The sequence below is a fragment of the Canis aureus genome, chromosome 24 (genome assembly GCF_053574225.1).
Source record: "Canis aureus isolate CA01 chromosome 24, VMU_Caureus_v.1.0, whole genome shotgun sequence".
Lineage (NCBI taxonomy): Eukaryota > Metazoa > Chordata > Mammalia > Carnivora > Canidae > Canis > Canis aureus.
The window spans coordinates 44124936-44152865 of record NC_135634.1 but is presented as its reverse complement, the minus strand read 5'-3'; the positions used below and the strand labels follow the sequence as shown (position 1 = coordinate 44152865).

The following is a 27930-nucleotide window of genomic DNA, read 5'->3' as shown; positions in this document are numbered from 1 at the left end:
TGAAAAGAAAGACATTTTGAGAAGGCAAAAGGTGGTAGCATTTTCAGATTGGTCTAAATCTTTCATTAAAATAGAGGTAAAAATCAGTCATGAGGGGAGAGTGAGTGGAGTCTAAGATTAAGTTTGGAAGAGCTATTTTTAGAATTTTAACTCTTTCACTGATCTTGTCAAAAAGAATGAGTAAGAAAGGAATAAAAAAAAAAAAAGCCAAGAAATATTTGAGCTGGGCTGTGGGACCTGTTAAAAGTGAGCTAGTTTGGGCAGCCCGGGTGACTCAGCAGTTTAGCGCAGGCTTCGGCCCAGGGTGTGATCCTGGAGACCCAGAATCAGAGTCCCATGTTGGGCTCCCTGCATGGAGCCTGCTTCTCCCTCTGCCTGTGTCTCTGCCTCTCTCTCTTTCTCTCTCATGAATAAATGAAAAATCTTAAAAAAAAGAAAAAAAAAAGAAAAAGAAAAATCTAAAAAAAAAAAGTGATCTACGATCTTTCAAAAAGGACATTTTAGAAATGATGTTCTAATGCCAAGCTAGTCTTACAATTTAGGAAAAAACTTAGCATAGCTGTTAAAATTTTTATACCAACTTTCTGAAGTAAGGCAGAAATATATTTTCATTACATCCTGTATACTTTTCCCAATATATCTGTGAAACAAAACAAAACAAAACAAAACAAAACTGCTAATGAACCAACCCCCCTCAATCCCAGAAGCCATCTGTTTAAAAATGAGCAATGAAAGTTTCTGCTAAAACCTATGTATACATGTAGAATTCAGACCTTTCTGTGCTCTTCTATATAAGGTTGCAACCAGAGGGAATTAATTGTGCTCCACAGCAAACACATAAAAGCTGAGTAAGAATCTTGTTCTGAAATTAAATTCTGGGAATCACCATAAGGCTCACTGGGCACATTCTTCACAGAATGAAAACTCTAGAATCTCTAGATTATATCTTATTTTTTTCAAGTGGGAGAAACAGCTCAGTGTTAATCCAAAGCAAAACTATCTTAAGCTAAAAATGGCAGAGTTTATTTCAGTCCCTCAAATATCAAAGAGAGCTCTTAAGAATACAACAAAATAGGGTCATGAACTAGTTCAACATACTTAACTGGTAGTTTTATGAATTATAATGAATGCTGCTACTCTTTAAAAATGAATGTATCAAAGAGGAAATAACCTCATTGGCATGCTTGCAGCTATACGACACATTTGTTTCATTGCTTTCAAGCAACAGAGCAGGAGACTGAATAAGTCAATGGGAGGACTTCTTCAGTCAGAGCAGCAAGCAGGTCTACTGAGCATACAAAATCACATGCTTGGGAGATTAACAATAAGAGGTAAGTGTTTAACAAATAAATATAAAGTAAATCTCATTTTTTTTCCTTCAAAAAAACTGCTACCATAATCTTTTATTTCTATTCAGTAGTTTAAAGATCAAAACAAAAATTTTACCAATGTTTTTTTTTTAACTTTTTTATTTTTTATTTATTTTTTTAATTTTATTTATTTATGATAGTCACAGAGAGAGAGAGAGAGAGAGGCAGAGACACAGGCAGAGGGAGAAGCAGGCTCCATGCACCGGGAGCCTGACGTGGGATTCGATCCCGGGTCTCCAGGATCGCGCCCTGGGCCAAAGGCAGGCGCCAAACCGCTGCGCCACCCAGGGATCCCAAATTTTACCAATGTTAAAGGAGTGATACTTAATATGGGATTTATAGATTTTATGATTAAATGGTTTAATCTTCCTCTTAGCTTATACTCTTTCCCCACCAAACTGGGCAGGTTAAGGAAAAAAATGATTATTACTTAAAGCAAAACAAGGAACTGTTTCAAATTTGGCATAAAGTGATAAATTTAGAAAATATCTGTGGCGGTATAGGCTTTCTTTGAAAGATGAAATTACCAAAAAACAATTATTTGGATCCTACTAATACCTATTTTTTTCCTTATCTCAAACTAAAAGAATTTTAAAATGTATAAAAATGGCAATTATATCAGTATTAAGATAAACCTGATCAGACAAAACCCAATTACAAATAAAGATTACTAGCTGGTAAATAATTTATTTGGACCTTAGCTGGGCTTGAAGAATTTCTAAGTGGGTAACCAGCATGTACCAAAATGTTCTATTCACAACTATTTAGTGCTTTGATGTTTCTATTCTTCTATACATATTCTAAGGTAAAGGTAAAAAGACATTCGAGGGTCAGGAAATACCTAGACTTTTTTTTTTAAATAACCACTGAAAAAATAAATATATCTCGTTTCGTAACCTGAGACATATCAGGAATATGATTGCGGAAATAGGTTGCATTGCCACAAATGCAAAAGAGATCTATTGAGATGGGAAGGGCTACTCTAAGTTCAAGTGTTTTTTTCTGTTTCTTGAAAATAACAAAATAAAATAATGTAATCTACATATTTTATATCTAGGGGGAACTCTTGGGACTCATTGGCATTCAAATTCAAACATGAATCTACCACTACAGCAGAGAAACTAATAAACAGTTTTTCTTTCACAGCTACCAGTTTCTTTCACTAAACATTCTGAAATCAGAGCGTCTGCAGAAGGCTAAACCCTTGGGCCTTACCTACAGAAAAGAACAGATGCATGCACGCTCTCATTTTAGAGAACCTGAAAATTTTTTTAAAAGAAGGAGTCAACTTTGGTTTTGAGTGTTTGGCCTGGGTACAATGTCTTTAAAAAGCAGATGACCAGCTTAGCTATCGACCATGCTGACCAGAAGTGGATCATATCACACAAAAACAGCGAATGGCCATCTCTTATAGAATATCAGAACAGAGCACAATTCCTGAGCACATTTTGCAGAGCTCCTTTCATCACTTAATCTTTGCTAACTGGTCTGGATTACAAACAGAATCGATACCAGAGGAAATGAAACAGACTGGTGAGCAACAGGGAAAGAAACCACAGTGGGCAGCTCTTCTGATACTCACGGTGATAATACCCACAATTGGTGGGAACATCCTGGTTATTCTGGCTATTTCACTGGAAAAAAAGCTGCAGTATGCTATCAATTATTTTCTAATGTCCCTAGCAGTGGCTGATCTGCTAGTTGGATTGTTTGTGATGCCGATTGCCCTTTTGACAATAATGTTTGGTAAGTATTTCACTTTGTTCCTGATATCAAACCAGAGAACTAAAATATACTATTAGAGAAATGAATACTCAGTCTTTAAAGATGGACCATTTAAAGATACAGTGAGTGAACAGTCCTTTGTTTCCATCATTTTCTATAGTTAATAATGTATTAAAGAACAAAAAATAATTTCTTAGAAACAATTCTACTCCTTCCCTACTCATCTAATGAAAGTCTAATCAGTCATCTAACCATTTAAAAAGTTATCCAGGTTAACATTATTCATAGATTCTGTGTTCGTCACTTAAAAATTATAGTGAAGAATGGACTTATACTTTAACTTTCCCATTATTAATACTTTTTCCCCTTGATAAAGCAACAACTAGGACACTCCCATGACAGGTATGCTCTGGGTTATTTATTAACGAAAAAAATCTTTGAAATCACTCAATTCCAATTTGAATCACTAAACTCCAATTTAAAATTGGAATTGTCCTAAAAATGTGTTATATTCCTTTATTGTTTGTGTACTTTAAACTTAAACCTAATTCTTACATATGTGTCATATTAAGAAAATATTATGTTTAGTTGCTAAAGGAAATGGTCTGGTTCACAGTGTCCTAAGAGATGATTCATCTATTTAATTTTTATGATTTCTAACCATTCACGTCCTTGATACAAGAAAACTGACCTAAAAAAAATTATTAAAAATAATTTATTAAAAATTATTAAAACAAGTGACCGAAACCAGAGTTATAATAATGTAGCTTGATATACAATATCAAGATATATATAGCTTTGTTATAATAAAAAAGATAATGAAAAAAAAGATAATATTAAAATTAAGTAGTTTTCATTTATGTGTATTCTTGCTAGTTATAGAATTTGGGTAAATACAAATAATTGCTGATAAATTATGAGGGTTTCTAAGAATAAGCAGTAAGAGGATACTTAGTCAATGCTCGGCAAAAATTGATATTCTATTCTTTAACTGCTTAAGAAAAATGATTATTTGCAGAAGATAGGGCTTCTTGAAATTTATACGGTGAGGAAAAAAATATTTCAGGTTACAGAAATAAAGTTTACTTAACTAGAATACATATTAGAAGGAAAACAAAAACTCCAATAAAAATATTATATTTAGGTTTAAATCTTAGATTTTTAAGTGTAGAATGATATCTAAAATTAAGTATTTGAATCCCCAAATATCAGATGGTGACAGGCTGAAACTTTCCATTCTAAATTAACATCTAACCCAGGCTTTAAATTCTGTAGCAAAAAATAAAAAATAATAAATAAATAAATAAATAAATAAATAAATAAATAAATAAATAAATTTTGTAGCAGAACAAGCAGTAAGGATCTATAGTTTTAATGGTCTCTTTAATAGTACTATTTATCCTCTTCTCTTTTATAAATTTATAACTTTTTGAATAATTTGGTACAACATGATATGACCTAATAAAACACAAAAACAGGTAAGAGAGATAATTCCTGTAGTCCACAGGAAAAGAGTAGGTATTTGGAGCTGACAACTAAGCTTATATTTAAGCTGGGAGTCTGGGGCCAGGGGGTCCCTGGGTGGCTTAGTGGTTTAGTGCCTGCCTTCGTCCCAGGGCGTGATCCTGGGGTACTGGGATCGAGTCCCACGTCGGGCTCCAGGCATGAAGCCAGCTTCTCCCTCCTCTGGTGTCTCTGCCTCTCTCTCTCTCCCTCCCTCCCTCCCTCTCTCTCTCTCTGTGTGTGTCTCTCATGAAAAAATAAATAAAATCTTAAAAATAAAATAAAATAAAATAAAATAAAATAAAATAAAATCCTTTATAATCCCAAACACTTTTACTATCAGTAACTAAGCTCTACAGGGGGATTCAATTTTTAAAAAATAACCTGGGAACTTAACCACTATTTAAAAATTATTGCATTAAATTCATTATTAAAAACATTATCCTATTTCTATGAAAAACTGCATACTCTGCCCTCTAAAAAGGTCCAAAGGAAGCATTCATAAACTAGAACTGCATATATTATAAATTCATACTAACTTCAAATACTAAGGTTTAAAGCCCTTTACATGTTAACAAATACAAAGACTTTCTAAATTAATGCATTTATAAGAATTTCTGATAACTTTAAAAGGCAGGAGATTTTATATCTTTTTATCTCATTATAGAAATAATCTTATGAACTTCTGAAGTCTATACAAACAAACAAAAGTGTCCCTGATTCTGTAAACATAAAAAATTAACTACCACTGAGTGGTATGAGTGATTTTAATGATCTCAGGGAAATTTAATGAAAGGAATAAAAGAAACTTTACATAAGCTAATGTTTTAATAAAGTTAAGTTTTAAAAAAAGAGCAGTATAACTTTAAAAACAGAATTTCCACTTTTTACCAAGATTATGATAAGAGGCCTAACATGGTCTCTCAAATGAACTCTGATATCTGTGTCAGTTTTTCTGTCACTTCTTTCACTCTGGGAGCACTAGACCTAACCTTTATTCATAGGTCTAGTTTTAACTGTCTTATGTATAATTTCGAAAATTCACAAGTTAGTAGCTTATAACATAAGGCTCGAAAATGCCTACTCAGAAGGCATTGAGAAATACTTGAGTAGGATGCAAAGGAAAACAGAACAGCATATGCCAATATAAAAAAGACAGGATGTTCACAGTTTAAGAACTTCTCTGAACTTTCCCTTCTCTCATTAAATAAATGATTAAAATGTGAAAGGAGAAAATATAGTGTTTGGTCATTACTGGTTTATTTATAACTTAAGTTTTAATCCATGTTTCAGGATTAAAGTTGAAACAGCATCTGTGGTAGCGCTGGCAGAGGGTGTATAAAATAAAGTGGCTGAAAGATAGAGGTCTGAATCAAGACACTGCAGGCATTGAATCCTGGTTCTCCTGTGCTGGCTTAGACAAGTCACTTAACACATCAGGTTCAATCACCTTGTCTGTAAAACAGGTATGATGAATCTTACACATTGCAGGCTATGCAATGTGAAATGGTCAACTAAGGCCCAATACATAATAGGCACTAATGACTGGCAAGTATTAGTAGAGTATAAAAAGAGTATATATGATTTAGTTTTTTTTTTTTTAATTTTTATTTATTTATGATAGTCACAGAGAGAGAGAGAGAGAGAGGCAGAGACATAGGCAGAGGGAGAAGCAGGCTCCAAGCACCGGGAGCCCGACGTGGGACTCGATCCCGGGTCTCCAGGATCGCGCCCTGGGACAAAGGCAGGTGCCAAACCGCTGTGCCATCCAGGGATCCCTATGATTTAGTTTAGATGTGAGTCTGACCAGAGATGAAACATGTACAGCAGTAAAAGAAAAAAAAATCAGTTATTTAAGCAGTGAAATGCTGCTCTACAATTCTTAAATAAGGGAGAAAAGCAATTAAAGGCACTTCTTTTTGGAAAGTAGAAATTTAAAAAATCAAGAAAACAATTTCTTAAGTATTAATCACTTGAAACATTTAAAACACTATCATATTAGACATTTACTCCCAAAATATTTTATATGCTCAAATGTAATGGGAAAACGACAACAAAAAGAAAACAGAAGCTTGATAATAAAAACCGAAGCACTGATCGGTCTCTTTTTCTGGAAGATAAAGATGAAAAGAAATGGGCATGGGACGGACGCCTGGGTGGCTCAGCAGTTGAGCGTCTGTCTGCCTTCAGCTCAGGTTGTGATCCTGGAGTCCTGGGATTGAGTTCCGCATCAGGCTCCCTGTATGGATGGAGCCTGCTTCTCCCTCTGCCTGTGTCTCTGCCTCTCTCTCTGTGTCTCTCATGAATAAATAAATAAAATCTTAAAAAAAAAGGGGGGGGGGGGCGGTTTGAGAACTATGTCCTTTTTGGATATTAAGCTATTTAGGATTTGTCCTACTCTAATATATTCATTTACCTTGGTAAACTCCAGGCACAACTCTCTTAGGATAGCTAAAAATACAGTCATTTAAATCCTCAAAAGGCAAATATCTTAGGTCTCAGATTTACAGACCAATTTTAATTATTTTCTGAACTAATCACATTACTCAGCTTTCAAACTAAAAACTTGCCCAAGAGAAAGCAGGTTTCAGATCACATGAGTCCATCTCACTAAGAAATGGGAGTTTCTGGTTAAAAAAACTCAGGTTTTTATATCAGTTAAAAAGACAGCAAAATAAATAATTAAAAAGTAAAAAGACAAGCATGGCAATACATACAGATATTTATGTTTGCTATTTATGTGTATATATATAAAGAAAGAGTAAAAGGCATACTTTCATGACAAATTAAAAGATAAACATGTTTTCATGCCTTTTTAAAAAGAGTACAACTTCAAGTTCAACTGGATACATGCATTCTTGCTACAGTGGGCAGGAGGTCAAACATACTGATTTTGCAGTGATAATATGACTTAACATTTCTAAGTAGGAGTGTTTTAATGGGTCGGCTAGTTGGCCAGTTTCTGTCAAACAATATTAGTAATAAGAACTAACATTTATTGAGTGCTTTCTCTATGCCAGACATTGTTCTAAACACTTTATATTATTGCATTTAATCTTCAAAGCAATCCTATAAAATTGGTTATCATCATCATTATTCCTAGTTTACAAGAGAGGACATCGGAATGAGAAATTATATCAACCAAAACAGTCATATTTGGCAAAGAGCCAACATTTACCTCAAAATAACTCTACCTAACAAGACAGCCATAGAGTTTTCTCTTGGGACAAGGCAGAACAAAATATTTTTTAAAGTTATATTTCATATTAAATGATACAGAATACTCGGTTCTTAACCAGTACTTGTATGACTCTTTGAGATGATTGCAAGATCTCTTTGCTGAGAAAGATATTGGACCTAGGCCCATGCCTATGAAGTTGCTGAACCCTGTCTGGAGACAAACAGAAAGTGATGTAACTGAATGGCAAAATTACCACTTTTTATGTATGGTGGTACCTGAAGCATGCAAGTTTTCATTTTAACAACAAAACATTTGTGCTATTAATTTTTTTGGATAAATAATGATCTATAACCCAAGACTCACAAGATTTGTTTTCCTCCTATAATTACTGATCTGTCATTATTTCAGGCAGTCATAGAAGTGCTATTATTCAAATCTTATTGAAATTAAATTCCTCTTTAATTTGGGAGGGACTTATGGGTGGCTCAGTGGTTGAGCGTCTATCTGCCTTCGGCTCAGAGCGTGATCCTGGAGTCCCGGGATTGAGTCCTGTATCGGGCTCCTTGCATGGAACCTGCTTCTCCTGTCTCTGCCTCTCTCTCTCTCTGGTGTCTCTTCTGAATGAATAAATAAAATCTTAAAAAAAAAAAAAAAAAGATTAATTTGGGAGAAGGTAAAGGAAGAAGTAGGTTTTTCTTTTTTTTTTCATTTTTTAAAAATTTATTTATTCATAGAGAGAGAGAGAGAGAAAGAGAGAGAGAGAGAGAGAGAGAGAGATAGGCAGAGACACAGGCAGAGGGAGAAGCAGGCTCCATGCAGGGAGCCCGACATGGGACTCGATCCCATGTCTCCAGGACTGCACCCTGGGCTGCAGGCAGCGCTAAATCGCTGCGCCACTGGGGCTGCCCTGAAGTAGGTTTTTCAAAGAAATTTTGTGTACTTTCTGTGAGACAACAAATACTATGTATAATTTAATAGTTTTCCCTTTTTTTGTCTTAGCTTTTATGAAAAAAACAAAACAAAACAAAAAACAAAACTCAGAGCCCCAGAACAGCAGTAATTAATTTAGTTCACGTACCTGATAACTTATTTCTTATACTGACTCTCATATATATGAGAAAGGTATATACTTTTCTTTTTATATAAATTTGTAACTGGTCCATTTTAAATAGTATAGTAAACTCTTATGGAAATAAGCTGGACATAATACATTACAACAAATAAATGAAATTTTAAATCCTTAAAACAATTAAAACTCCTAATAAAAGGGATGCCTGGGTGGCTCAGTGGTTGGGCATCTGCCTTCAGCCCAGGGCATGATCCTGGGGTCCCAGGATTGAGTCCCACATCGGGCTCCCGGCATGGAGCCTGCTTCTCCCTCTGCCTGTGTCTCTGCCTCTCTCTGTGTTTCTGTCATGAACAAACAAATAAAATCTTAAAAGAAAAAAAAAAAAAAAAAAACTCCTAATAAAAATAACAAAGTTTTGGAAAGTTACCCTACTCACACCAAACCAACTAAACCTTTTTTAGTTATTCTGAATAGTAAGAAACTTTTCTGACCTTGAGCCTATCAAATTAATACTAACTGAAAAGAATTATAGAAATGAAAGTATCTGGACTAGGGAAAATCCCTTTATAACCTGAGAATGTCTAGAACTGTTTTTAATTTGTATAAATTCTTAGATTACCTCAATCTATTTAGGCAGACAAGCTTTTTGTTTTGTTTTGTTTTATAGAAAAGGTTTCTATAAATTTAATGCAGTTATATTACTTTTATGTTCTTTTCATAAAAAGTCTATTGACTAGTATCTTCACGAAATTTGCAATTATAAAGGTTAATCATGAAGATCCATCTCTCTCAATCCTAAACCTCATACCACAGTCTCCTTACTTAAAGATCAAGTCCCATGTCAGGCTCCCTGTATGGAGCCTGCTTCTCCCTCTGCCTGTGTCTCTGCCTCTCTCTCTCTCTCTCTCTCTGTGCGTCTCTCATGAATAAATAAATAAAATATTAAAAAAAAAAAAAAGAAGAAAGAAAAGAAAATTCTCTATCATGTCTCAGTATTTCTACTGTTAGCAGTAAGTACTGACCAAAATAATACAATTCTAGTAATCTGCATTAATTTCAGAATCTACTTTGCATCCCAAAATTGGGAGTTTATAAACTAAACTCATTCTGTTGGAAAGTAAGCCTAATCAAGCTTCACAGGCTTAAAGAGCACTAAAGAGCTTTCTCTATTAGCCCACAATTAGGAATATATAAGTCATACTATTTTCCAAAGACATGTACTTCTTACATGAGAGTTCTATTGTGGCTTCCTGCTCATGGCTACTAGATTTATAACTAAAATTTTTGAGATCTTAATTTAAAAACAAACATAGTTAGAAAAGCTAAATATGCCAGTTTAAAACTATAATCAGTATCTCTTGTAGCTCTAGAGATGAGTATTTTTCTATCTTCTGCTCAGTCCTAAATGTAGAACTGCAGGATAGTTAGAAATGTAGTCTCATTTCAAGTAGTTTCCACTGCGAAATGCTATCATGTGTTTTTTTTTTCACTCTACTTGAACTGTTAGTTTGCTTAAGCTGAGGTCCATTGTTGCCTTTCACTGTCCAAAGTCCTTTTCTACTTATCAACAGAGACTCTGAAAACTATGACTAAGAGGAAGAAAAATCTAATTGATTAGATTCTTTCTGGTTTTTTTTTTTTTTGGATTAGATTCTTTCTAAAGATTTCTCTGCCATAGATTTATTTTGAGATGTCTCTCATATATTCCTTTCTATGAAGCTTTCTAAGTGCTTATCCTACACCAGTGAACAAATGTAGGTGTATCTTTTAAGACCCAAGACACAATGTTTCCCAGTCTTCTAAAACAATACTCCTCATTTATTTGCATACTTTGGAAAAAAACATATTCAAGTCAATCTCAAAACTCTCTAAGTGATAGTCTTTTTTTTGTGGGGGAGGGGTCTGGGATGCTAACCTCTCTCCACCCCCAGGCTTCTTGAATTCGAACAGTTTACAACTGGAGTTTCTTGGTGTTCTGAAATCCTAAAATGACATCTTGATCTTTCTTCAATCAACCCAATGATTTTATACCTGTCAAAGTCAGATAAACATGCAAAAACCAGGAAAAGTAGTTTATACTTTGTCAGTGAACATACAATTAAACTGTAAAAAGGATTTAGATAATCTCACATATATAGCATTTGTTCTATACAGAGGTAATTTGCTTTTATAGCAAGGTCTAAAATTGTGTGTGTGTGTGTGTGTGTGTGTTAGTAAAGTGGATTCTAACTGAAATATTCTAGGGCAAACCCTAAAATAAATTTTAGCTGTTTTAGAACTGCAATATGTATATCCTGGGTTATGAATAATATACAATATATTAACCCATATGTATATAGATACTTGTCTAAATAAATTTATTGGAAAGCTATGTAGGATAGTATCATATCCAAAATCTTAAATTTTTCAAAGTCAGTATTTCTCAAGTACTTAATAAGACTGTATGAAGTATAAATACTTTCTTTTTATAAGAGTTTGTTACATAAAGTAAGTAGTATGTTTAATCTTGAGACTTGCTCTTTAAACTGGGTCCCCAGTGACAGGACTGAATTATGGAATATGAAAGGATAACAATCCATTTGTCTTCAGAATAATCTGAAGCCATTCCTTTTGCAAACTTTATTTTGGAACTACTTCTGTCAAAAAGAAAAGTCAAATCATTCCACTTAATTATTTCACCAAATGAGAGTCTGCTATAAATAAAGATCATGCTGCCAGTTATTGGTAGAAATGAGCCAAATCCTAGGTTTCACTAAAACTCTCATTCTAATACTTTTTGCCACATTACACTGCTTCCTCTATATGGTAAAATATATTCTTTTCATACAAAAGCAGCTTAAAAATTAATTTTATTTGACTAGCAAGGTTAAGTTCCAGTTGCAACTATGTGAAAAATTTTAAAAGATCACAAAAGAAACAGACAAAAGAGCAACAATCAAATTAATGCTAAAAATGCTAAACTGATTTTGAAAAAGGGCACTGTGATTATTATACAAAATAGAAAATGTATTTAAAAGGTATCATTTACAGAAATATACTTAATATTACTAACTCCATTACCTTAAGTTGGATGTCTTGTGGAGGCTAAGTCATAAAATTTCAGGTAAACAACAACAATAATAAAAATATGTATCACTTTAAAAATAAAGTGCAGATTGAAGACTGTCATTTTGCAGGAGAATGTTTTTGTTTTGTTTTTCAGAGACTATATGGCCCCTCCCACTTGTTCTATGCCCTGCCTGGTTATTTCTTGATGTTCTTTTCTCTACTGCATCCATCATGCATCTCTGTGCCATTTCTGTGGATCGTTATATAGCCATCAAAAAGCCAATCCAGGCCAATCAAAGTAACTCACGAGCTACAGCATTCATCAAGATTACAGTGGTATGGTTAATTTCAATAGGTATGTGGGGAACAGCAGGGTGTGGAGTGGGGTAAATAAATAGCTTTTGGTTTCTTTTGGGTAAGAAAAATACCAGGCTTGGTAGTCTGTGAAACTCAACAAGAGAGGTCAAGGCAGATTACTGATATACCAACACAAGCTCCTTATGCCACGTCATCACATAGCTTCTAAACCATACTATCAGCAACACATGCAAAAAAGCAAAAAGCTCATGTCCTCAGAAAGAACCATCTTCACAATGTTTACTGAGATATCTTAGATATCTTCTTGCTTTGATCTTGACATGCAAAAAGACTAAGCCTAAAAACACTTTTCATTTTTGTCAACAGATCATTAAGGTCTAGGCAGCATCCAAAATCTCAAAACTATATTAAAGTAACAATAAAATAAAATCTTTGGTCACACTTAAGAAGATAGGAAAAGAGTAAAAAAAAAAAAACCCAAACATTTTGTATGCAGGTATTAAAGATCATAAATTCATCTTGGAGGCCAATATGTGTATAGAATAAAGGCAGTAAGTGTCTACATAAGTGTTTTAGATAGATGTTTAATCAGAGGTTTTAAGGGAGATGCAAGTGATACTCAGAAATGATTTACAGAAGAAAAATACTATTTCTTCTAAACTGTCTTATGCCCCTGTGCCCATCTTTAATGCTCAAAGATAGCTGCTATAATAGAGTATCTTAGCATGAAATACAGCGTAAGTAACCCAAACTTCTTATAAGCTAATATTAGAAAAACAGATTCACAATTACTATGATCATTAATAGTGTGACTAGCAGATTAATTTCTTCCAAAAAAAAAAAATTAAGAGAGATCTGGAATACAAAAGGAAAACAAGGAAAGCAAGATAATGAGTGATTTTTATATTCCTGAAATAATACCAGGGAGGTAAAAATAAGGAGTGTTACTACTCTGGCTTGGGAAGAAAGTAGGGTCAAGGAAAAGTCTATTTAAAATGAACAGATTTGCAAACAGTGAGATAGGCTAGTTTTGGGGGTAGACACTGACAGAGCAGAAGTCCCCCCCCAAAAGAAGCCAGACAAAGAGCTTGGGAGATAATGGCTAATAGTCACCAAAACGTAGAGTGGAAAGGAGGGAAACTAGAATAGCTCATGCCAAAAGTCCCATATCTTTGGTAAGTTCACTGACATAAGGGAGAGGACAGGGTAGATAGTATGAGGTGTGGGTGTGAGTGTGTGTTTTGGGGTAGGGTGGGAGAAATGAGGAAAAGGCAGAGAGAAGACAGGAGAAATGATCCTTAAGAACTAAGACATTTGAAACCATGAATATGTTCAAGCCAATAAACAGTCTTAGAAGGGATGCCTCAATTAAGGCTAGATCCCATGAATTCATAAACAGATCAAGCCTTTGTTGATTACCTATGATATACTAAGAAACAGGAATATAAAGATAAATAAAGAGTTTTTATGTTCAAGGAAGGCAGATAATAAATTAGATTAATATAAAGTGTTAGTATGCAGAAGGAAAAGAATAAAAAGAAGACCTCAGATTTATAGCTTTGGAAGGGATTTTATAAATTCACTTTTTCCTTTTTCCTTTTATAGATAAGAAACCTAGAGGTTTTAAATAGTTGGCTTAAAGATTATTAACAACTTTTTGGCACCAAGGTCAAGATCAACACTGTTCCTTTCATCACATTTGTTTTGTAGGACCAGAGACAATTTAGTAACTTTGTAAAAGAAAAAGCAGATGTTAGGGTTAGTTCGGTTTTTAAATTCTGCAAAGTGCTAAAAAAAAGCTCACTTCTTCTGGACTTAGTTATCCTAGGTAAGCCCTGGCAAATAGTAAAGAATGAAAGATTAAGGGGATAAGGGTATAAAAAGTACCAGTGAAAACTTGATATACTAACTATACTTATGTTATATATAACTAATACTTATGTTATTTACGGACCACCAAGCTGGTTGAGAAGGTAATGTGAGTCTTGAAAGAGATTAATGGAATGTGAAAATAGAGAAGGAAGAATGGACTAAAGGTCAAGATAGTAAAAAGAAGTCTCACAGTAATGGAGAGCAGCAGGACAAGAAAGGGAAAAATCAAAGTTCATGGTTTTAGATATGGGACAGTTTTAAGAGGGCTTATGGATGGCTTCACGAATACAAAAAATAATGAGGGCTGATACACCCGAAACTAATAACACTGTATTTTAATTACACTGGAATTAAAATTTTAAAAATAATAAGAGAAATTAGAGTGGAGTTCAACAGACATAAAATGAAGGTGTCAGAAGGGTCATCAATGAGATCAAGTCAAGGAAGGTAAGAGCAGTGGAACAGTGCAAAGGAAGGCTATATAGCAAGGTGCTGAATCCATTGAGGAAGATGAACAGATGTCCTGGATGGAAAACAGAGTGGTGTAAGCAGATTAAACAGACCTCAAAAGGGAAGGGCTCTGGGGGGAAAGAACAGCATAACGATCTCTTAGAAATAACAAGGTAGGGATCCCTGGGTGGCTCAGCGGTTTATTGCCTGCCCCTCTGGCCCAGGGCATGATCCTGGACTCCCAGGATCGAGTCCCACGTCGGGCTCCCTGAATGGAGCCTGCTTCTCCCTCTGCCTGTTCTCTGCCTCTCTGTGTCTCTTATGAATAAATAAATAAAATCTTAAAAAAAAAGAAAGAAAGAAAGAAAGAAAGAAAGAAAGAAAGAAAGAAAGAAAGAAAGAAAGAACGAACGAACGAACAGGGTAGTCCAGGGGTCAGCCAACTTTTCTTGTAAAGGGCAAGATAGTAAATATTTTGGGCTTGCAAGCTCTTAATGATTTCAGTCACAACTACCCAACACTGCAGCAGTGGAGTAAAAGCAGTCATAAACAATTTGTTAACAAATGGGTATGGCTGTGTTCCAACAAAATTTACAAAACCAGAATTCAGGCCAGGTTCGGCCCTCAAGCTATAATGTGCTAACCTCTAGCATAGAACAGTAAGTATACAGAATCCTCTTTCTGGTGGTGGTCTTGAGGAAAAGTAGAAAAGGCAGTAACCTCCCTGTTAGAAAGGATCTGAGGAAATTATTTCTGTCAAAGGTTATTCAGCTACCATAAAAAGGCTGTAGTGCTATGAGATTCATAAAAAACTCAAGGATTCTAAAAGTTTTTAAAGATCAGTCAATTCAGACTTCTTTTTAAGAATTTGCTGTTTCAAAGGGAAAGGATTTAGGATGACACTTGTGTGCTTGTCTTTCTAATAAGCTAACTCACTACGCAAGATCATATTTAAGTACCCACTTCATGATATTTAAAGTATTAGAAAATTAGCACAAGATACATTTCTTTCATATCTGTTACAGGAACCTTCAATTTGAAAATTAATTTTATTAATTTTTAAGTAGCATTTTAAAAAAAAACAATGAACTCCCCTTAGTTTTCCCTAAGTCATCAGAGGAAAAGATTAAGACATTCATAAACTTCAAAAACTAAAAATGTCTGTCAAATGAAACTCTGTAGCCTCAAAGATAATAGATATATATCTAGAATTAAGATACTGCATGAATGTACTCCCTTTAAATCAACTACATTCGATTATAAAAATAAAGCAAATTCTCTCCTGAATTCCTTTCCCTTAACCTGGGATAGAGCAACAAACACAGAGTATGAGAAATGAGAATAAGTGAAGACATTCTGTCTTATTTCATGGATATACTACAGCTTTAGGGAAGCTTAAATTATAAACTTAAAATGACCAATCAATCTGTTTAAAAACAGCAGGTCTGCTTACTTAGCTTTCATTTGTTGTTAAATCTTCCCTTGATTAAATGCTTTGAGATTCCACATTGTGTGTACTAGGAATGACAATACAGTAACCACAAAAAGTCACTAAGATAAACTCTAAGAGTCAAAGGTCATAAAATTAACTTCATTTATATTATTTTCTCTTCCTTAGGCATTGCCATTCCAGTCCCTATTAGAGGGATAGAAACTGATCGGAGTAACCCAAGCAACATCACCTGTGTGCTGACAAAGGATCGTTTTGGCAACTTCATGCTGTATGGCTCACTGGCTGCCTTTTTTACACCTCTGGCAATCATGATTGTCACCTACTTTCTCACTATCCGTGCTTTACAGAAGAAAGCTTCCTTGGTCAAAAACAAGCCACCTCCATGCCTAACATGGCTGACTGTGTCTACAGCTTTCCGAAGGAATGAAACACCTTGCTCGTCACCTGAAAAGGTGGCAATGCTGGATGGTTCCCACAAAGACAGAACTCTGCCCAGCTCAAGTGATGACCTACTTATGCGAAGAATGTCCACAGCTGGAAAAAAGTCCATGCAGACCATTTCCAACGAACAGAGAGCCTCCAAGGTTCTAGGGATTGTTTTTTTTCTCTTTTTGCTTATGTGGTGTCCCTTTTTTATTACAAATGTAACTTTAGTTTTGTGTGATTCCTGCAACCAGACTACTCTCAATATGCTTCTGGAGGTATTTGTGTGGATAGGCTATGTTTCCTCAGGAGTAAATCCTTTGGTTTACACCCTCTTCAATAAAACATTTCGGAATGCATTTGGCCGATATATTACCTGCAATTACCAGGTCATGAAATCAGTAAAAACTGTCAGAAAATGCTCCAGCAATAACTACTTCCGAAATGGCAGAGAACTCAAAGTTTTTCATGAAACGTGGAATGCGAAATGGTATTAATCCTGCCACGTACCAGAGCCCAATGAGGCTCTGCAGTTCAACCATTCACGCTTCCTCATTCTACTAGATACACTTCTCATCACAGAAAATGAAGGTGACAAAACTGAAGAGCAAGTCAGTTATGTATAGAAGGAATAGAGGTGGGATCCCTGGGTGGCGCAGCGGTTTAGCGCCTGCCTTTAGCCCAGGGTGCGATCCTGGAGACCCGGGATCGAATCCCACATCGGGCTCCCGGTGCATGGAGCCTGTTTCTCCCTCTGCCTGTGTCTCTGCCTCTCTCTCTCTCTGTATCTCTCATGAATAAATAAATAAAATTAAAAAAAAAAAAAAAAAAAAAAAAAAGAAGGAATAGAGGTATTCACCTAATTAATATAACGATGAGTAGGGTGACAAAGCAGATAGAAATGTACCAAGAATTATATAAAAAGCTTTAAGTCATCTATCAAGTAATCTCTTTAATATAAGAGTTATATATTAAGATTATGCAATTTTCTTTATTTGGACAAAACTACTCCATTTCTGGAGTACAAAATTGCAGCTGTTCAAAATCATTTTGTACAGCCACAAAAAAAAAAAAAAAAAAAAAATCCAGCACTCTGGGTAAATGTTAAGGTATTCAATGAAATAAAATTAATCAACCAAATTTTAGTTTTAAAAACAAACAATGTCATTATAAGAATTTGTTTTGGCACTTGGCGGGATGAGCACTGGGTGTTATGCTATATGTTGGCAAATTGAACTCCAATAAAAATAAATAAAATAACATAAAATGAATTGTTTTGTTTCTAATGGTATGCAAATCTGTGCTAAGAATGAAACAGAACAAGACAAAAAAAAGCATTAACCTCTTCAAAACCTGGGGATCCCTGGGTGGCGCAGCGGTTTGGTGCCTGCCTTTGGCCCAGGGCGCGATCCTGGAGACCCGGGATCGAGTCCCACATCGGGCTCCCTGCATGGAGCCTGCTTCTCCCTCTGCCTGTGTCTCTGCCTCTCTCTCTCTCTCTCTGTGTGACTATCATAAATAAATAAAAATTAAAAAAAAAAAAACCTCTTCAAAACCTTAAGAACAAAAAACAAACAAAACAAAACAAAACAAAATAAAAAACCTTAAGAACATAATGCATAACACAGAACAACAGTTACAGGCACAGAAGACTTAAAGTGAGTGCGTAAAATTACACCATCTGGAGGTAAACCAAGATTGTCATTTACAGTCTGGCTCAGTTAAACATAGTCATGATTTTGCTTTCATCAGGAAACTTGTCTTGATGGAAGGGGAAGGGAGGATAGTTGTTGGCTACCACACAAAGTAACAGGATCTCAGAACAAGAGCTATTTGTTAAGTGGCTGATACCAAGTATCTACTCACCAGAAGCGAGTCTAAACTTAGAGAAGGAGGAGGAAGCAAATGACATTACTCAGGGGTACCTCAACCTCATTTTGTTCTGTAAAGAACATGTGCAAACTGGAACCATGGGATCTTGATTCAGAAATCTAAACTTCAATGACCTCATAATGACCCCAAAACTTGGTTAACTTCTGGCATTTTTTATTCACCCTTTCCTTATTTCATTTTGTATTGCTGGATCTAGGAATAAGTCCAAACTCTGTCACTAGCTGACTAAATACATGAAAGTTATTTAATTTCTCTGAGCCTCAATTTTCTCATCGACATTTCATAGGGTTCTTATGAGAATGAGTACACGTGGGCAGTCTGTCCATAGTAGCCAATTCTAATTATATCAGATATTTAATAGTTACACTATTCTCATAAATGGTGAACAAATTTAGGGTGAGGGTCTGCAGTGAAAACAGCAAATATCTTTCTTTATAGGCTGAACCATTCTTATGTCTTATGTCTCAACCTATTGTTCTAGTGCTATCCTTCTCCAAATGATTAAGTTTAAGAAAATTACTTTGAGGGACACCTGGGTGGCTCAGCGGTTGAGCTTCTGCCTTTGGCTCAGGGCATGATCTCACATCGGGATCGAATCCCACATTGGATTGCAATAGCCTGCCTCTCTGTCTGTGTCTCTGCCTCTCTCTCTCTGTGTCTCTCATGAATAAATAAATAAAATATATATTAAAAAAAAAGAAAAAAAGAAAATTACTTCGAGAAATGTGTTGGCTATGGAGAGGCTCAGCAAAAGTGAACCAGGTATATATTCTTGTGCAAATGGGAGAATTCTTCCCTAGAACATAGAAAATAGATATTATGGGCTCTATGTCATCTGCCACAGAGTATATATCTTACAAATTTAATCCCTAAATCTCAAAGTTTTAGGCACTTTCCCCCATCAGTCTAAGATTTCTTAAGAGCATGAAGGGTGGCCCATTTCAGATAGGCAAAATAATTTACATTCCTAAAAAAATTATTATCTATTTTGGTTCTAGTTTCTAATATGATGAAGTATGACATATATTAAGATTTATATTCTTGCCAAGTCACATAAGATTAAGTTTTCTGAAGTTACTTTAACAGTATTCCAAACTGCATCATATATATCTGAAGGTATATGTAACTGTTTCAGGACATCTAAATACTAGAGATGGCACTCACAATGCCAAGGCTCTACCTCGAGACAAACTAGATTAAATGGACCACCTTCTCACATGCTCTATACTGTCTCCAAATTTTGTATATGCTTAAACCTACAGATACCTACAAAATAAACTATATGACCCTTAAACTAGTTAGCTTCAATTCCTGGAAAAAAAAAAAATCTTTGCTTATAATCAGCTGAGAGATCTTTCTCTAGCTAACGAGAAATTCTACTATTGCTACTTCTAGAAAATAAAAACTCCAATATAAACTATTTCTGAAAAAGTACAACAGAGCACAAACTTTTACCATTCTGATCTGATTCTTTGATTTCAGAATACTTTAAAGAAATCTATAATTTAAAAAAAAATTAAAAAAGAAATCTATAATTTTAAAGCAAATTTCAGAAGTTAACCACACCTATGACAACAAAGGCTAGTTTTCCCTTCAAAGAGTAGACTGTACCTCTTTAGAAAAATAATTTTGAAAAAAACCTTTCATTTGTTTTCATATTTATTATTAATTAATGAAGGGGAAAACCAAAGTAAAGAAAGAGTAAAAAAAAAAGACAAAAATTAAGGAAGTTATAACATCAAGAACATAAACACAAGGACATTGAGGCAGAATACAGAGTATATACCAAACATACAAAATTGTGAATGGAGATACTGTAAAGATGATTCTTGCATTTGGTAGTAACTAGCTGACTAATGGGGTTCTTTCAAATTCTAAGGATCCATGATGGCACAATTTTTATACTCAAGGACCATTTTTTTATAGTCTAAAAAAATGTACCAGGAATCTCCCTCACATCTTGCAAGATCCATCAATATCTGAAAGCATATTAATACATACACTGAGAAATATCCAATTTTATATTTTAATAGCTTAAGTCAGAGCAAAGATGATCTGGGACCTCCAGGATTATCTAATTTTAAGAAAAGTCTATAACAAGGGCACCTGGGTGACTCAGTCAGTTAAGAGTCTGACTCTTGATTTTGGCTCAGGTCGTGATTTTTTTTTCCTAGATTATTTATTTATTCATGAAAGTCAGAGAGAGAGAGAGAGAGGCAGAGAGAGAAGCAGGCTCCTTGCAGGAAGCCAGGTGCGGGACTCGATCCCCAGACCCGAGATCGTACCCTGAGCCAAAGGCAGACACCCAACCACTGAGCCACCTAGGTGTTTTAGGTCATGATTTCAGGGTCATAAGATCTAGCTCCACATTGGGCTCTGCACTCAGCACGGAGTCTGCTTGAGATTCTCTCTCTTTTTCCCTCTAGCCCTCCCTCTGCTCATGTTTCCATGCTCTCTCTCTAAATAAAATCTTAAAAAAAAAAAAAAAGATCTATATCAGATCATTATAGCATTTTAATTTCAACAAATATGTAAAGATCAATGCTTCTTTTGACTTTTTTCTTCACTTTTCTTTCCAATGTCAAGTTAAAATAATTCAGATTACTTTCAGTTCCAACTGAGTTTCAGTCAATGCCAAGCACAGTACTGTACAAAGAATTGTTATAATAAAAACTGCTTACTGGACAGATAACAATGGGCCTGATAATCACCTATGTATTACACAAAAAAATGTACTCAGTAAATAAAAAAGGAAAAGCAAAAAAAAAAAAAAAAAAAAAGTACTCAGTTCATTTCACCTTGACAAAAATGTTTTTCAACTTAATTCTCAATATTTATCATATAACACACAAATATCAAGAGAAAATAACAGAGTGAAAATACTGTAACTCCCTGGACTACCTGCGAGTAAAGAAGATAATACATGTGAGAATTTTTAGTTTCCCACAAGACAATTTCATCTTAGTTGAAGTACAAATATATGTTTATGCATGTTTTCAGTATCCATAGCTAGTAAGTACACTTAAAAAAAAGATTTAAAAAATTAAGAAGAAATAAGTTCTTAAAATATGGTTCAAGAAGGTCAAATGTCTGCAGTTATTTTAAAGGTGACATGTAACATCTAAAAGGGAAGAAATGATAAAATGGAGCACATTCTAAGAAAGTAAATAATGGCACACCAGAAAACATTTACTATTCTTAGGAGATAGGATAGAAACTTTCCAAATATTAAAAGTAATGAGGAAATTTGAAAATCACTTAGGAAAATAGTACTGATGGAAAGGCATGTTGTAAAAAGCTTTGATCTATAATGAGATCTGTTTTGAATTTCAGTTCTACTTTTTAGTTCTATGACAATGAAAAATTGTATTAACTATTTTGGAATTCAATTTCCTTCTCTTTAAAAAAAATATTTCTAAGTTTCTTTCACTTTTAAAAATTCTCACTCCAGGAAAATTGTACTAGTCTAAAATTTAAAGAATTTGGTCTCAACTGCAATTCCTTCGACAAGTTGATTACATTTAATTTTCTTCATCTATAAAGTAACTTTCAGACAAATCATCTCAAGTCTTTTCCAGTTTCTTCTGTTTATAAAGAGTCACACTATGAAAACAAAATTCAGAATGGTCCCTTAGAAATAAAAAGCACACAGTACCATTCATTAGCTGGGTATGACTATCCTAGGTAGCAGAGATCTCAGCAAAGCCTAAAAGCAGCTCACAGGAGACATCTGCTGCTGAAACTGGGAAATTAGCATGAGAGTGAGCCCCAGGAAATGCAAAGGCAGAAATGAATGTTAATTGAAGAGCAAAGTGCTGTCAGGTTAAAGGGTAGAAAAACAGTTCATGAAGCTCAACTTCCTATGTAGTAGAATTTACACACTAGGCCACTGATTCATAGGATACAAAATATAAAATCACCAGGAAGAATTAACAACTGACAACAAAGAAACAAAGAGAGGATCATGAATAGGATTGTTTATATAAACCAACAGTTACTAAAAGTATCCTTAGAAAAATATACTTTCCTATCAAAATTATCTAGTTCTCTGATAAGAATTAAAATAAAACAAAAAGCCCCCTCTGGATGGCAATAATACCCACTCCCCTCCCCACAATCTAAACTCTAGAGTTAAACCAGTGAAAGGTTAGGGTCACAGCTTGGCTAATATAATAACCCAAAAATGGACAGGGAGAAAATAAAACTATTGAACTTCTATTTGCTTCCATTTTTCCCCCCAGGAGAATGATTTTTGAAACAGAAAGATAAAAAGTAATGTTGTAAAGACTGATCAAAATGTAAAACAGGTAAGGGGCACCTGGGTGGCAGAGTTAAGGTAATGACTCTTTTCAGGTCAAGTCGTGACTCAGGATGGTGAGATCAAGCCCCAGACTGGACTCTGCACTTGGCACAGAGTCTACTTCAGATTCTCTCTCTGTGCTCCTCCCGTTTGTGCTCTCTCTCAAATAAATATTTTTTTAAAATGTAAAATAGGTGAAAAGACTGGCTGCATTAAATGAGTTCAACTCTGTAAGCTAAATGAATCACTTCCTTTAAATAGAAATTGTGGTTCTAATTATGGAACCACTGCTGACAAATTTGAGAAAAAAAAAAAAAAGAAAATGGCAAAGATACAAAAAGACTCTAAGTGGCTAAATATTCTGATGTTCAAAAAGAGAAAAGAGAGGACTCAAGAAATTAAGTGTGAAGTCTATTCCAGATTTTTTAAAAATACAAAGAATAGCTTAATGCACATAAGTTTTGTCATACCTTAGAAAAAGAATCAATGAGTATCTGACACTTCTATGAATTACTAAAAACAATAACAACTAATCATGTATCCTATTTTGGAGGTACCAGACTAATAGGTCTATGTAAATATTATGTCTTTAGATTTAGTGAAGGCTCTCTAGCATCTTTGTGAACAAGTTGAACAAATGAGTGTTAGAGGACAACACAATGAAGGAACTTAGTATGCGGCTGAACAACCTTATTCAACAAAACTGGTGTAAGGAGAAACCTAATTAGTATGTTATATGGGTCTGTACTCTGCTGTTTTATTCAGCATATTAATCCACAGAGGAGTAAAGTAGTCTACAGCCTATCTGGATAAGTTTTTGATAAATGGATTAACTTCCTATCTAAAATGTTATGAAGATGTTCCTATAACCAGTTCACGGTGGATGTTCAGTATTTGTTGAATTATGTTATGACCTTTACAACAAAGGTTCACTCCCAGGAACCTGGGAGAAAATCTATTCCAGAGATTAAAAGGGCATGAGTGAGACTCATCTAACTGACTCATCTAACATGTACCTTGAAAACTTTTTTTTTTGTATAATTTCATCACAAATAAGGTATGATAAGCAGTGTCCAAAGAAGCTAAAAGAAGTACTTTTAATTTGCCTTTGCTGGATTTTAATATAAAGTATCTTAGCCAAAAGAAACAATGATTCTTAAGATTAGAGATAAGTAGGTAGAAGAACTGCAAGAAAAGTACTACTGCATCTGCCACCGTTATAGTTGCTCCTACTATCATATGCTTAAATAGCTTAAATAACACTTAGTAGTAGTGCCAGATGCTGTTCTAAGAGCTTTAGATTTTTTTTAAAAGATTTCATTTATTTATTCATGAAAGACACAAAGAGAGGCAGAGACTCAGGCAGAGGGAAAAGCAGCCCCCCCACGGGGAGCCTGAGGCAGGACTCAATCCCAGGATCATGACCTGAGCCAAAGGCAGACACTCAACCACTGAGCCACCCAGGTGCCCCTAAGAGCTTTAGATATTAATTCAGTTACTTATCCAAAAATGCACTTCTTTTTAAAAAAGATTTATTTTGGGGGTGGTTTAGGAAAATAGAGTGAACAAGGGCAGAGGGAGAGGGAGAAACAGGCTCCCTGCTGAGCTGGGAGCCCTGGTTGAGGCTCAATCCCAGGACCCAGGGATCATGACCTGAGTTGAAATTAAGAGTCTGCCATTTAAAAAAAAAAAAAAAAAAAAAGAGTCTGCCATTTAATCAACTGAGTCATCCAGGCACCACAAAAACACATTTTTTTTAAATTTTTATTTATTTATGATAGTCACACACACAGAGAGAGAGGCAGAGACACAGGCAGAGGGAGAAGCGGGCTCCACACACCGGGAGCCCGACGTGGGATTCGATCCCGGGTCTCCAGGATCACGCCCTGGGCCAAAGGCAGGCGCCAAACTGCTGCGCCACCCAGGGATCCCCAAAAAACACATTTCTTAAATTGGTACTATTATTATATCAATCTTACAGATGAGAAATTGGAAGCTCGAAAAGGCTAATAATAATAAACCCAAAGTCACTCAGTTTGTAAGTGGCAGAGCCTGGATTTAATCCTGGCAGACTGGTTTCAGAGTATGTACTCTTAATAACAGCTATCATATGCCAAGGGCATTTCCAAATCTCAAGTCCAAAAATATTTTCTTAAATCTGTAAATTTTTCACGCTTCTACCTTTTATTCTCATTTTTTTTAATTTTTTTTTTTTTTTAAATGATAGTCACAGAGAAAGAGAGAGGCAGAGACATAGGCAGAGAGAGAAGCAGGCTCCATGCACCAGGAGCCCGATGTGGGATTCGATCCCAGGTCTCCAGGATCGCGCCCTGGGCCAAAGGCAGGCACCAAACGGCTGCGCCACCCAGGGATCCCTTTTATTCTCATTTTTTTTTTTTTCCCTTTTATTCTCATTAAAGAGCTTCAACCCTATGTAAGAAACAGCATCCCATCTGAATTACCAATATGTATGGAAAGAGGACTACTAAAGATGCTATTTGGATTTTTTTTTTTTATAATTTTTATTTATTTATTTATTTATGATAGTCACAGAGAGAGAGAGAGAGAGAGAGACACAGGCAGAGGGAGAAGCAGGCTCCATGCACCGGGAGCCCGACGTGGGATTCGATCCCGGGTCTCTGGGATCGCGCCCTGGGCCAAAGGCAGGTGCTAAACCGCTGCGCCACCCAGGGATCCCTGCTATTTGGATTTAAAAACTTAAGCAAATACACAGAATGTTATGAAAAAATAAACAAATAATAAAGTCATTTTACTACTTTTCAAATAGATTCTTGGATTTTCAAGACACACTTTTTTTTTTTTTCAGATCAACAGTACTGATCTTATTGTTAAATGGTCTTCACCCTGAACCTAGATGTATTCCTCAGATATTTAGTTTCTGTTTAGTGACTATTAAAAAAAAAGGACTATAAAGAGAACCAGAAATTAGAAATTATTACCTGAACAGAATGAACCCAAGTGATTCTACTGCTGCCCTCCGGACATCGTCATTAACATCACTTACCTAGGAAAAATTTTAAAGGATGATTATATTATACTATGCATTCTATTACTAGAGTTAACTAATGAGAGACTCACATCATTCAAAAGTAAATTAGATCTCATTAATCAGAATGTCTTCCCTTAATTTAGGAAAAAGGCATCTGAAATACCTTTTATTTCAAGGCTTAAAAGCCTCTTAAGCTTGGTGAAGTTTAAGATTCAGGACTGCTTCTAAAGATTATTTCAGCTGCACTATAGCTTTTGCAGGCTACACTGAAAATCTAACATTCTTTCAATGTTGTTTTAAAAAAAAGTACATCCTAAATTCAAGCAAAATACAAACATTTACAATTTTTAACATACTACATGCTACATTGATAAAAAAAAATTAATAATAAATACTGTGGGATGTATCTCTGGGAAGAAAATAATAATTGTTCTAAACTAAACCCTTTCTGCATCAGAGGATGACCTGAAGTTTACCTTCTCCTGGCATCAAGATGGTGGAAACCTACTAAATGTATGTATGTGCAATCTCCACTGTGTTACCATGCAACATTATTGTTCATAAACTCTATCTGGATTTGGAAAACTATAGTGGGAACACCCTATTGGAAAACATGGGCACTGGCTTTCCTGTGCAAGGGATCTCTTGAAATAGAGCATGTCCCCTAGGGGCTATCTGGAAGCTAACTTCACGGGCTGTAAGAAGTGTTTTTTATTGTTCATGAGATTTCCCTATCCTAAGGTGGCTGCACACACTCACATGGTCTTAACCCTTACAAATGAGGGTGCCGCTTGGAGTAGGTTTTCAGAAGTTGCCACTGAATGATTTTAAGGATTTCTATTTGTCCTGACATACTGTTACCCTGCTCTACACCTGGTGCTAAGGTTATAGCTGACTGAGAATCTGTCAATTTGAGATCTGTTGAGAATCTGAATCTAAGATCACTCGTGGTGGTCATGCAATGTGGGTGCTGTTGCAACCTAGACATTTAGTGTTCATCTGCAAACTTCCCTTTCCACCTCTATCCAAGAAAAGAGTACTTACAGCAACGTGTAGCAGGCGTCGAATAGCTTTGTTGTTACCCGAGCCACAATAAGCCATGGCTACAGTGTACATCCCAGATCGTCGAAGAATTGGGTCCTAAAAAAGAACAATCTACATCAACTGAAAGTTATCATTTCAAACAGTGATTTCTATAGTCTCACTGGCACAGCTGTATCCAGTAGGAGAGGAGTTGGTTTTAGGTAAGAAATGAGAAACTTAAAGAGAACTATTTTGTGGTTGGTAGTTTTCTAAATGAATGTGGAAATACAGACTTTAATACAGGAAGAATTAACTCCTTTTTAATTCCCAATGCTCTAAGCAATGTGTCTGTACTGCTTTACAATCACTAGGATGTTAAGTTCAATACCAACACTCACTACCCTCTACACTCAACTTCCATTTATTAAACAAAGAAGCTTGCTTCTACTTTTGCATTGTAACTTGCTTATTTAATTATCAGGCACTGAGCATTGAGTGGAACAGATATGGAGTCTGAGAGCTGAGCAAATAATTAGCATCTTTATTACTTAACTATTAACAGTGGTTCTTTGTATCAGACTACAGAGAACAGCATTAGTTACCACTGACTACCCACCATACACAATACCATTGTCAAAATAAAACAAAACGAAACAATGGGGATCCCTGGGTGGCTCAGCAGTTTAGTGCCTGCCTTTGGTTCGGGGCATGATCCTGGAGTCCCAGGATTGAGTCTTGTGTCAGGCTCCCAGCATGGAGCCTGCTTCTCCCCCTGCCTGTGTCTCTGCCCCCCCCACCCATGTCTATCATGAATAAATAAATAAAATCTTAATAAATAAGCAAAACAAAAGGCATTTAAAAAATCACACTCAAATAAATAAGCATAGAGACTTCACTGGTTTTTGATGAAAAAACAATGAAGTAAACTTCGTATCTTATTAAATGATTACGAAGTGATTCCAAAAATATTTCCAAAAGAAATTAACTTGTAAATTTCTAAAGAACTTTTCTGGATCTCCTCATTTGAAAATTACTCATCTGAAGTCTAATGATTAAATTTAAAATTCTCAAATTAGTCCTGTTCGCCTGGTCTAATCAGTGGTCTCCCTTCCTACATTCCATTAGGCTTTATATATATATATATATATATATATATATATATTTTAAAAGATTTTATTTATTATTTAATTTTAATATAATATAATTTTATTTTATTTAATTTATTCATGAGACACAGAGAGGGGGGTGGGGGCAGAGACATAGGCAGAGGGAGAAGCAGGCTCTATGCAAGG

General features: G+C 35.2%; 2 protein-coding genes and 1 long non-coding RNA gene across 3 annotated transcripts in view; 1 reads left to right on the top strand and 2 right to left on the bottom strand.

Moving 5' to 3' along the window:
* PSMD1 (proteasome 26S subunit, non-ATPase 1) overlaps positions 1 to 27930 on the bottom strand; it is a 93682-nt gene that overhangs the window by 37419 nt on the left and 28333 nt on the right. The window contains exons 15-16 of the mRNA XM_077869195.1: positions 26660 to 26755; positions 25566 to 25630 (exon numbers count right to left, since the gene is read on the bottom strand). Of these exons, the coding sequence (XP_077725321.1) occupies positions 25566 to 25630; positions 26660 to 26755 (161 nt within the window). The remainder of the gene's footprint in view (positions 1 to 25565; positions 25631 to 26659; positions 26756 to 27930) is intronic.
* On the top strand, positions 857 to 17683 carry HTR2B (5-hydroxytryptamine receptor 2B). The gene is given in 6 exon segments (XM_077869196.1): positions 857 to 1331; positions 2517 to 3116; positions 12051 to 12251; positions 16155 to 16857; positions 16859 to 16962; positions 16965 to 17683. Coding segments are annotated over 5 exon segments (1431 nt in total). The 5' UTR covers positions 857 to 1331; positions 2517 to 2767; the 3' UTR covers positions 17039 to 17683.
* Positions 4847 to 20565, bottom strand: LOC144296191 (uncharacterized). Its single transcript, XR_013363343.1, has 3 exons — positions 18279 to 20565; positions 10764 to 10879; positions 4847 to 8415 (listed from the first exon to the last, which is right to left on the bottom strand). It is a non-coding gene; the product is annotated as an uncharacterized LOC144296191 (long non-coding RNA).